General features: G+C 36.0%; 1 protein-coding gene across 1 annotated transcript in view; it reads right to left on the reverse strand.

Moving 5' to 3' along the window:
* The window catches only part of CCDC172 (coiled-coil domain containing 172), a 20,766-nt gene continuing 8,431 nt past the window's right edge, over nucleotides 1-12,335 (reverse strand). The window contains exons 7-8 of the mRNA XM_005508167.3: nucleotides 901-988; nucleotides 1-166 (exon numbers count right to left, since the gene is read on the reverse strand). Coding sequence (XP_005508224.2) covers nucleotides 134-166; nucleotides 901-988 — 121 coding nt within the window. The 3' untranslated portion in view covers nucleotides 1-133. The remainder of the gene's footprint in view (nucleotides 167-900; nucleotides 989-12,335) is intronic.

The following is a 12,335-nucleotide window of genomic DNA, read 5'->3' on the forward strand; positions in this document are numbered from 1 at the left end:
ACAAACTGTGGTTTAATCAAACAAGCAAACAAACAAAAAAAAATAGAAGCAAACCTGATAGAGCCTGAGTAAAATGGTTTAAATATACTCAAAGACTGGCTTCTGATACTCCATATCAAAAGTGACATACTCTTCACTTGTTTGAAGACCTTTTTTGTGATAGATTCTGGAAAAGAGAAATAATTTAATTCTAGAAAATGAAATCTGAGTTCACTGTGTTCTTTACAGTTATATTATTTTACATATATATATATATATATAATATTATATATATATATATATAAGATAATTTTATTGTATCACTTATACTCCTTTAACAGAAACTTGAAACTGATCTTGAAAGTAATACAGATTTCCCATGACTGTTATTCTGGTATGGATGTGAATAACAGCTGCACCTTCACACAGCTCAATCAGGGGGTCTGAAATGAACCTTAAAAAGCCTTTTATTTTCCGCAAAAATGGGACTTGAAAATATTTTTTATCTTTATATTGTTACACAGACTGGCAATCAAGAAATTGAAGTTAGCACTGACATTTAGAGAAAAAACAAATTTTAATAAGTTTTTGTAAAGAATTTAGCTCCTAGATGTGTAATCTTTTGCAGCTTTCAAGAAGTTAATGATTAGTACTTGTCCCCCAAATATGGCTTTCTTGTGCTAAAAATGTATCTTTAAATTATTTTCTGTGCTTCCCTTTTCTGTAAGAAATTATATTCCTGGATATTTGGAAATAATAGACTAAACCAACTAAGAATTGGAGTGCACCTGCAATGCAAAGATATTTGGCTGTGTGTATAGTATAAAAACCTGCTTATCTAAACCATTGCTGAACATCTTAAATTACACCTTTAAAACTAAAATTATCAAACATTTAAAATCCTTCCTTAAAATGGCATACCATCTGCAGAATTTCAATTTCTGTTCGAAGAGTCTCACAGATACTTTCCCAATCATCATCTTTGCAATTTTCCAATTCTTTCTTAAGCCTGTGTCGAAAAACAAAATAAATTTTGGGGTTAGAGAATTGGTGCTTGGGTGACTATTCAGCTTTGGTCCCAATTGTCCATTTGTCATATGCGAGAAAACCCTCACTGATCTATCTGCACGATCAGCATTTTGGTTTGCTGGTTTTGTATTATAATTGGCACTTCACCCTGCTGCTCTCCCACAATATAGTGCGATTTCATTTGGCACCAGTAGTTGTGAATGCAACGTGAGTAACTTCAGAAAATGACATTTTGGGTTTTTGCAAAGTGTATCTTGACTAAGTACTTTGTTAGACAAATTTCTGGACCATGTTGTTTTCATAAACCATGAAAGATTTATGGCCTCATTAGTCATCATTTCCCTTATTAAACAAGTGAATTTAAACATTGATACTTAGGAAGGGCCATATGTTACTATTACTACTCTCCCTCGGTATCTGCTTGTAGCCGGTGCTGCAGACAGAATGTTGGATTAGATGGATCTTCTGCCTGACCCTGTGCAATGTTGCTCTGAACCCCTCTTCAGATTTCTTTGCTGTTGTTGTCTCCCCATTTCTCCCATTACTCTTCAGCACCGACTGTTTCCCAATAGTCCCAGCCAGGAATTCTCCAACTTTGCTACAATAAGGACTACTATTAATATAGTGATTATTGCATTAAAAAGAGCATCGACTTTTTCTCAGTTCTTTCAAGATTATATCATAGCCCAAATGAAATTAGTAGCAATTTTCTGTAAAAATACTATTTAAAATTATTTTTAATGTAAAATATTAGTAGCTTAATGATAAAATCTGTTAGGAAATCAGATAGCATGGAGCCAGGACCATAGAGGAAGCAACCTCTGCATCCATGGGAAGTGAACAGCAAAAAAAATTGTAGCATGCAGTTTGCTCTTCCTAAATGAGTGGAGATGTTCACTGCAGCAGTGCTTGCAGGGCTAGAACTTCCTTTGGCTCTTTGAGGCATAAAGCAGTTTTTACAAACAGCTCTTGGCTAAATTTTGCCGTACAGAAACAATTAACAAAACAAACCTTAGCAACAGGATTCTCAACTGCTACAGCTCCTGAAACACTGCAGCTCCTCTCCAAATGTTTTCATAGAATGAAAAGAGGCAGAAGACTTGACTTACCTAACACTGTCTGCAAACTAGGCTCACAAATTCAGAGTTTTGAGAACCAGAAAAAAATGCAGTTTAATTGGGAAAAAACCTTCTGTAGAAAAACACTTTCCAAGGGAAATATCAGTGCTTGGGAAACATGTAAGACATTGGTCCTGCAAAAAGTAGACAACTAAACTTTGTGCATCAATGACTGTAGTAGCTGACGTTAATATAATACTCGGTAGACCAAGAGAAATCTCTGCCAGACCTTTAGTAGTCTAATGAATACAAGGTGATGAGATTATACTGAGTCTTTGTATGGCTGTCAGAAGAAAAGCACAATGAGAAAGCTGAGGTTGCTTACTCTTAATTCAGTTTCAGCAAACAAGGTGAATATTGTGGGACATACATATAGACCGGAAAAAAGGAGAAAAACGATATATTCTGCTTCTAATTAAACAGCTAAACTGATGCATCACAGCAGGATCCTGTTTATTCTGAAGTTGAAAGAGCAGATAGCAACCGTTTTTTCTTTTATATGAGGAAATAAATAATTTAACCCAATTATATAGATAATGCACCTCTTTAGCTGTACTACTGCAGACAGAGTTTGTTCTCTACACAAGCAAATAGCTTTATTAAGAGTAAAAGGTATAGCTTTATATTAGAGGAATAGCATAGTCACTATGTGGCATTAGAATAGTAGCATAAGACTGTACCTTAAGGTAATTTTGCTGTTCCTGTGGAAAATGTAAATATCTTACCATCAATATGGACACAGTATGAGTTCTGTGTGTTTGTATTATAAAGGAGTAAGTAATTCTCCTGCATTCATAGTACAGACAAGCATTCAAACAAAAGGAAATTTTGAACTACACTTTAATAAATGAAATATTCACTGTACCAGAGTACAGTGCTAGTTTACAGACCATTTTAATTGAAAGAAGTTCAATTCAGGGTCTAAGATCAGCTTTTGATCTTGATTAAACCAACTTAACTTTGTTGATTTGCCTCCTCACTTTTTCCTTCCTGTGTTCTTTTGTTAGTATGATACTAGAACCCGAGTTTGTTTAAAATAAAGAAAAGTCCTACTTTGCCCAGTTTACTTCAGGAAAAGACACAGTCTGTTAATCTCAGGGAAAATGCTCTCCCATTGTCTTCCACATTGTAAAATTGATGCACAGTCTGTTTGCGGGTTGTCAGGCTAAGGACGATACCAGTCTGTGTTAGGTGTACACTAAGGACAGAACAACCAGAAGATAAGCAGTAAGTGTTGCTTATCTGCGTCTTGGGATTGTGAATTAAATACTGTTGATGATGTGCTTTGAAACGGCAATGTCTATGAATTTTAAAATTTTATTTAAAATATTTTCTAAAACTTTCAAATGTGGTGACAGCACAGCTCCTTACATAGCATGGGGTAGTGGTGATAAAAGATATTCATTCTGATGTGGTGTTTAATTTTCACATTAATCAATTGATTCTGCTTTCAGGTCTTCCTTCTTTCTTATTTAGAAGCTAGATAATTGCAGTATGTGCCAGGAATATTATACTCACAAAACAAGGTCTGTCTGTTAGGTTATAGTCTACACAATTAATGCATTGGAGACGCCTGAGTTACTGAATAAATGATGAAGTTTTACCAGAAGGAATGTGAGACAATGGAACTATTCAAAAAATGTTTAATGTGTAAGCAGATTTAGCTTTTTCATTTTACATTTAAGATAAGGAGGATATTCATATTCATCCTTCCACTATCAGATTGAATGTGCAAACCAAGTATTCATTAAACTGTACTGTCTAGATGGAGGACAAGTTTTCTGTCACCTTTGGAAGTGGAAAGAGATGTACCTTTTGCCAGAACAAGGATTAATTTGACAATTATACCCTCCTTATGACTATGATAAAAAGCAGATCTCTTCATAAATATTCTGAAAAATGACATCAGTATTTGTCTCTCCTTGTCCATTGTTTTTGTCTTATTTTTAGAATGTTGGTCTCCTTGATGGCAATAAGTGTATATTTTAAAAATGTCATTGCACTGGATTAACAGTTTATTGGTAGTTTACAGCGTTACAGGTAACAAGTTCTAATGAACAACTGGAGTTGAAATGCCTTGTTTGTGAAAAGAGGTTTGACTATTCCTTTGACAAACATCCAAGATAAATAGCAACAGTAAACCCGAGCCTTATATCAAGTAGGTGGGACCACAGCATCAGCATTTTTGGATACTAGCTCGCCTTAGACTGGGCTCTCAGTGGTCCATTTTCCATTACTCTTGAATGGCACAAGTGACAAAGAGATGAAGGAGGAGGAGATCACAGAAAATGATTGATTTTGCAGCTTTGAAATGAGCACAGCTATTAAATATCATTGGCATTTGTGGCTGAAACGCACTCTTCTTGATTTTCAGCTGTATACGCAGAAGGCAAATAGGAAAAATAATTGTGAAATCAATACATGCTGGTATTATGAATTGAGCTATGATGAAAATAATGTTATTGTCGAACAGGTTTCTCTGAAATCTTTGAATGTTCAGATTCAAATTACTGGATCAAGAGTTCAGTAGCCAGGATGTGCATTCCAAGAATAATTTTAGGTAAAGAGGCCTCAAAGAAGAAATAGTTTGTGTAGAAGGTAGGGTGAATATTGTGGTCTTCTATAGAGTTTTAACCCTATCCGGTTATTGGGGGTGCAGAAGGAGCATACTGTCTCTTGGTTATGTTTTGCTGAGACAAGCAAAACATTTTTTTTCCTATTTTCATTCTTGTTTGCCTTGTTTATGACCACTCTTTGATTTTTTTTTAACCATAAATATGAGGAGAAACACTAGAGCATGCTATAAAACAGAATTGCTTGACACTGATATACAGGGCATAGAATTTATGGTATGAAGTGAAGTTCTGTAAGAAGTTACATATAAACTTGAGGGTATGTATGTTGATTTTCCTGGATTTTATCACAAAGATCAAGAGAAACATTTATCAAGACTTTATTGAGTCTGAAGAAAAGTATAGAAGACTTTGGCTTCTTGTCTCACACCAAAGTAGAGCTAATGCATTGAGGTCATTCAGTCTCAGTTCAGTACCAGTACTGATTTAATGTCTATGTTTCTATAGTGAGAGCAAGATTTTGCTGGCTATTTACAATTTACTGACACTACTAAACAGAAAATGCTATTGATACAGCTGAAGAAGTCAATAAATTTCAGATTATTATCAATTGATTGAGAAAGGGAGAAAATGAGTCTTAAATGGAGTTCAGTATCTCAAAACAAATTCAAGCACTTGAGCTGAACAAATAAATTATAAAAGCCTGTGCTTCATGGAGCAGAAATAGAATAAAAATTAAGAAAGTGATCTAGTAGTGATAATAAATGCTAGCAAGAAGATGAAACATGCAAGTGAACAGGGTACTAGGCTACATAACAAGGGTAATTAAGTGTAAATTAAAATAAATAGAAATACCTTAAGTAAAATAAGAAAATTTCAGCTTTTAATGTTTTGGATCAGATCAAATGCTGATTGCAAAATGCATTGCTATCCTTGATTAAAGCCTGCATTTTGCAGATCTTTTCAGGCAACTGTTTATAAAAGTAGTTCTAGGTCATGGTTTTTGTGTTATTGTTTGGTGTTTGGTTTGTTTGTTTAATTTCTATTCCCCAAACACATAAAACATTACAAGAAGTTTTAAGTAACATATTATTATGGTTGAATAAGCATGGAAAGGTTAAGGCACACTGAATTAAATTGCACATTTAGAGTGCGATTTGCGTTTGTGCAGATAGATAAACAAAGTTAACTGGACTGTTTTGCGTGGGAACTGTAAGTACAAGTTACATAGGAAAAAATTCAGAAGCATCAGAGACATCAAATTGTTTTTAGGGGTCAATAAGATTCCTATTGAAAGTCAGGGAAAATAAATATGCAATAAATATGGGTCAATGATCCTTCTTTTTCAAATATATTGATTTTTCTGTTGTACAGGCAAAATTAGATCTCAATCTAGATTTATTAATAAGTCTACTATATTGCCAAAATTAGTATCTCTGGTCTCTACTGCTTTGCTTCATGTGAACTATATAATTTTCTCAGAGCTAGAAAGGATTTTAAAATGTCCTTGTTTCCATCTGCATTGAGGGCTCTCCATTCTCCGGTCATCTTCCATGCTGAATGCATCCTTCTTGAAAAGTAGGTGAGGGATTTGTTCGGAGTATTCTTACACCCTTCTGGTTTTTGTTGGAAATACCTCTTGCTTTTTTCCACAGCTATATTTACTTTTGATGTTTATAGTTGTCTTTTGATAAGGTGGCATGCTCAGGCCTCTCTTCTCTGCTTCCAGATACCTATTATTGAAGTCCCCAGTTGTGTACAAGTACATAACCTGTATATAATTATATTAATCCTCTTTTTCAGTGAATCCGGCTTACAAGGTCTAGAGTTTTTCAATTGTTTTACACTATTATCTTAAACCACTATTTCAGAGTAATTTTTTGAGTCATTAAGCAAGACCAGCTGCAAGTGTAGTTACTTTTTCCAGCCCCAGAGTTTCCTTTTTTTCAGACCTATCAGTATTGTTGCTATTAGCAATTTCCTTAGTTAATTTTAATATGTCTTCCCCAGGTTAACTAGTAGTTTCCCATGTGGGATAACATGAAATACTTTAGTAATGTCTAGATGGATGGCATTTGCATTTTCTTTGTCTAACCAATGGGCTGTCTTATCAAAGGAAGATATCATTAGTCAGATTTGATCTATTTTTTTTGTAAATCCATACTGCAATTTACAATGGAAACCTATTTTAACATAAAACTACTATTAAAAACTACTACCACTACACGACTATTAAAAAGCAAATCTTAAAAAATCGATGAGGAGATTGTCATTAAAAAACTCATTTTAAACCCCATATATTACTCCAGAGATTGATATTTCTTGATTATAAAATTTAACATAAAATTAAATTGCAAGTAGTTTTTAAGCCACCAGAGCCATGCACAGCCTTAGGCAGTCTGCTGTTAGCATGAAACATTTGTTCAGCTCTAATGAACATATTTCCTGTATCATTTTTTCCTTCCTAATTTTGGTGATGAAGTTTATTTTTCTGTATTTTGAAGTATAAGAAACAACACTATATTTTTAGGAATTAGGCAAGTATATAAAGCCTTGAATTATTTACAAAGTAAGCTGACTTCATGCATTTCCCTTTTGGTACTGCTTTTCTGAAGCAGAACATAAATTCAGGTTTCAAAGATACAATTTATCTTTAGACTATCTTTAGTGTGAAAAATACCAATTTTAGGTAGAAACTGACTGTTCTTAGTCTAAATAAACTGTAATTAAAATTACTTCTAGGTTGCTTTACATAAGGCAACACATAAATTTCAAATTAAACTGTGAAAGAAGATAATTAATATAGTAAGTAATTAGAATGAATATAATAGTGAAATGACATAGCTAGGAATTCGCTGGTATCTGTTAGTCTCTGCTGGAGTCCTGTATTGTTCCATTGAAGTGATGCTACTTGCCAGGGAAATGTGACTCAAGAGAGCTGATGCCAAAACTCTTTCCTGCTGTTTAGTGTTTGGGGTTGGCTTTGGCAGAGCAGATGATTAAAATGAAGCTTTTGATTTTAATTGTAGCTCTTTTCTGAAAAAAAAGCCCTCTTTTCTTAATATTTCTCTGAATTATGCACCTGTATAATGAAACACAATTTCCAGGGTGTCTGCTTCTAAGAAGAGGGTACACTGTCATATCCACAACTGTATCTGTGCTTAACATTCAAATTTTGGTTAGCTTTTTCCTGTATCTGATATGTGCTACTACAAGCCTATAACAGCAGCACCGACAGCTGTTGGAATTACAGGTGTGTGCTTCTCATGACCTTATGTAATTCTTTGATGGATTTGGGAGTAATTGTATGAAACTGCAGACATAGTATAGGGCATTTCTCTCAGATCAAAGATGAATTGCTGTAATTTGAATTAGCTGGCTACACTCTTCAGCTGAAATGCAATTTACTTTAAGATATATACTTAATTTTAATGAAGATTCTTGCCTTACCAGCTACTTTTGATATTGATTTTTAAGCTGGGACTAGGTATGTGATACAATAACAGACTTACAGGGTGATCTGGGAGCTACATATGTCAGGTTATTGATGCTGACTGTTTCTCACATTTGTTCTAAGGAAGCATTAAAAAATCAGTATTTTTACTGTGTAAAGAGTGGTGTGATTTCCTGCTCTGTAAGAAAAAGAATCATATTTTGTGCTTATTTCCTAGGAAAAATATGTATTTTTGATCCACATTACTTGTGTCAAAATATTATTATCTTTATACATACTAAATATTATTTTAAGTATAAAGTAAAATTATTTGCTTGCAATACATTCTGTATGGGGGAAAAAAGCTTATCTTGCTAGGTAAAAAGGGGTGTTTCTCAAACACAGTGTGTTCAATCACATTGATTTTAGCAAGACCAAAGCTATTAAGAGATACACTAGTGTATGTAAGATCGCATTAATTGGTACTTTGGCTGCAAAAGGTCCTTTGCAAGTGCCAAAGGCATATCTAGACTGTCAGGAGGGCTTCCTGGTTCACCCCAAGTGCCCAGTTTTTCTCACTGACACTGAATGATTCTTTACTGTCAGATTCCTTCAGAAGGCACCCATAGGAGTGGCCAGGATAGTTTGCTCAAGATCTGCTCCAGAGAGACTATTGTGCTCTGCTGTGGCAGCTGTGGTCCCTCAAACGCTCCTGTGGCACCTCATAGGGGCTGCGACACATGGGGCAGCTGTTGTCATTTTGAGCCATCACTCTGTGGCGCTGGGTGTAACTCTTTGAAGGATTTAATGCATTTTGAATGGAAAGTATGTGTATAGACATGACATTATATCTTAATGTGGCAAAGACACTACAAAGGGACTAGAGTAGACATGATCTCACCAAATGCTAGGAAGTGCGGAGATGATGTTTGTTGCAAATAATGCTGCCTCTGAGCAGTGTAGGCACAAGCCAGTTCATATGTATTGATCTATGGGCTGTTTTCTCCCCCTTGTGCAATCCACAGTGATAATTGGTTCATTGGATACTTCAGACTGGAAGAGATGTCAGGAGGTCACCTAGCCCAACGTCCTTCTCAAAGCAGGGTCAGCTACAAGGTCAGAGTAGATTACTCAGGACTTTATCCAGTCAAGTCTGAAAACCTTCAAGGATTAAAACGATGCAACCCCTCTGGGCAACCTTTTCCTTTGCTATACTATCCTCATGACAAAAAAGTGCTTCCTTAGATTAATTCTAAATCCCTCTTATCTCTTCTGCTTTTTGCCTTTTCTTCTCCCACTGTGCAGAGTTGTGCAGATCCTTACTCCATCTTCTTGATAACTTCTTTGTAGGGACTGGAGAGTGATCGGGTTCCGCCAGAGGATACCTGCACTATTTATAGCACATAACACTTTAAATTCCCTTTGATTCTCTTAATTCAGTAGTCCAAATCAAAAAGTGATGAGTAGGTTTTGTTAAAAAAAAAATAAATAAATTGATAGAGTTATGTGAGTCTGATAAGGTTTGGGATAATTCTAAACACCACAGTGCTATGACATGCAGAAATAGACAAATGAGGATTGCCTGCGTGGGTCTACTGAAAAGCAGAATCTATTAGTGCTGACATGGAAGTGCAGTAACACAGCTACATTGCTTCTGGCATCCAAGATAATTTGTTCAGGGCTATCTCTCTCTATAAAGCATTGAGCTTTTCTGAGCCTACATGAGATCAAAAGCAAGTTCAAGATAGAAGTATGATCTAGGAAAATCTGTCCTAGATTTTGTCCAGTATCTGAAATTAAAAATATTTCAATGTGAAGAAAATGTCTTCAACATATTATTACACGTCAAGGAGAAGTTGCTTTTTGTGATGGTAACGTCAGCTGTAGGAGCACTTTACATTTTGCAGTACATGCAATTATCAAATCATAGAATCGATTTGGTTGGAAGAGACCCTTAAGATGACAGAATCACAGAATGTCAGGGATTGGAAGGGACCTCGAAAGCTCATCCAGTCCAATCCCACCACCGGAGCAGGAACACACCAAGATGAGGTTACACAGGAAGGTGTCCAGGCGGGTTTTGAATGTCTCCAGAGTAGGAGACTCCACAACCTGCCTGGGCAGCCTGTTCCAGTGTTCCGTCACCTTCACTGTGATGAAGTTTCTTATCATATTAAAGTGGAACCTCCTATGTTCCAGTTTGTACACATTGCCCCTTGTCCTACCATTGGTTGTCACTGAGAAGAGCCTGGCTCCAGCTTTGTGACACTTACCTTTTACATATTTATAAACATTAATGAGGTCACCCCCTCAGTCTCCTCTTCTCCAAGATAAAGAGACCCAGCTCCCTCAGCCTTTCCTCATAAGGGAGATGCTCCACTCCTTTAATCATCTTTGTGGACCATCAAGTCCAACCATAACCTAACTCTAGCACTAAAACATGTCCCTAAGAGCCTCATCTTTTCACTTGGTTTGTTCAGCCTGGAGAATAGGAGACCTCATCATGGTCTACAGCTTCCTCACAAGGGGAGGACGGGCAGGTGCTGAACTCTTCTCTTTAGTGACCAATGACAGAACCCAAGGGAATGGCAGGAAGATGTGCCAGGGGAGGTTTAGGTTAGACATGAGGAAAAAGTTCTTCACCCAGAGGGTGCTGGAGCACTGGAACAGGGTCCCCAGGGAGGTGTCACGGCCCCAAACCTGACAGCGTCCGAGAAGAGACTGGACAATGCCCTCAGACACATGGTGTGAACTCTGGGGTTGTCATGTGCAGGGACAGGAGTTGGACTTGATGATGCTTGTGGGTCCCTTCCAACTCAGGACATTCTATGATTCTATCATCTATACGTCTTTTAAACCCCTCTAGGGATGGTGGCTCCACCGCTGCCCTGGGCAGCCTGTTCCAGGGCTTCATAACCCTTTCCATGAGGAAATTTTTCCTAATATCCAATCTGAACCTTCCCTAGCATAACTTGAGGCCATTTTCTCTAAGCTTATATTGGCCACAAAATGATGCATTTTATGAAATTGAAAAATCTCTTAGTTCTTCTTGCTTTGGTGGTAAATGGTTTTGTAGTTAGTGGAATTTAATATATTTTATCCACTGTTGTGTTTTCCCCTGGATAAAACCAAAGTATTGTTCCACAAAACTGTAAGTTAATTTAACTACATAGAAAGACAGATATACATGGATTCAAATGATTTGCCTAGGATCTCATAGCAATCAGGGGCAGAGCTGGACATTTAAAGTAATATAATGTTTGCTACTTCTATAACAGGAAACCTGTTATAGAAAACTAATTACACCAATTTAAATATTAAGCAGCACCATGGCAGTAAACTACTCCAAGGGCAGTATGTTATTTAGAAGGTAGCTGACAACCTCAGGTATCACAAAACCCAATATATCACGATGGAATGAATAATGTAAAAGACTGAATTATAGCATGCTGTCTTACAGAATTGCTGATGTTATTGTTATTTACACTGTGCCTTCTATGTATATGTTGAATACAAAATTATTGCTGCTGTATGCAGAGTTGTGAGCTAACTAATGTTTGTGTTGAAGGAATTTTGGCCATGTCTCAACACCATGTAAGAAGTTGTAGAGAGTTAGTAATAGGGCTGATATATAATTTTCTTTCAAAAAATGATGTTCAGCAAAAAATGGGCCATTACCAAATCGTCTCTCAGAAAAATGCTCAGGGTTCTCTGCAAAATTTGATTTTTCTATTGAAAGCTTTCAGAAAAAAAATAAACTATACTTATTTTAGTCAAAACCTGAGAAATAAATGTACAGAAAAGAAAACATTATGTGTTTTCTCTAATGACCTTTGTTAGAGAATAGTTTGGGCCAGCTTTCCTAGGAGAATTTCCTTTGTGTTTTCTTTTAAATATTTTTAAATATCCACAGGCACTTTCATCTGGGTCGCGATAAAATAGGAGAAAGATGGTTAATTTGGTGATATGGGGCTTTCTGCGTGGGAAGTTATTTTGTTGAAAACATTACATTATTTGCTGTATAGTGAAAACATATACGTCAGATGAGCAAAATGGCAAGAAATGAGTGGTTAGCACTTAGTTCCTAGGAAACAATATTTGCAAGGTCTTCTGTCTTGGTTAAATCTTCAAAATTTTATTGTAAACTAGCTTAATTAGAAGGCAAACTAGAACTGATGGGAAGGGTCGCAGAGGAAACAAATC

The sequence above is a fragment of the Columba livia genome, chromosome 6, assembly GCF_036013475.1.
Source record: "Columba livia isolate bColLiv1 breed racing homer chromosome 6, bColLiv1.pat.W.v2, whole genome shotgun sequence".
NCBI lineage: Eukaryota > Metazoa > Chordata > Aves > Columbiformes > Columbidae > Columba > Columba livia.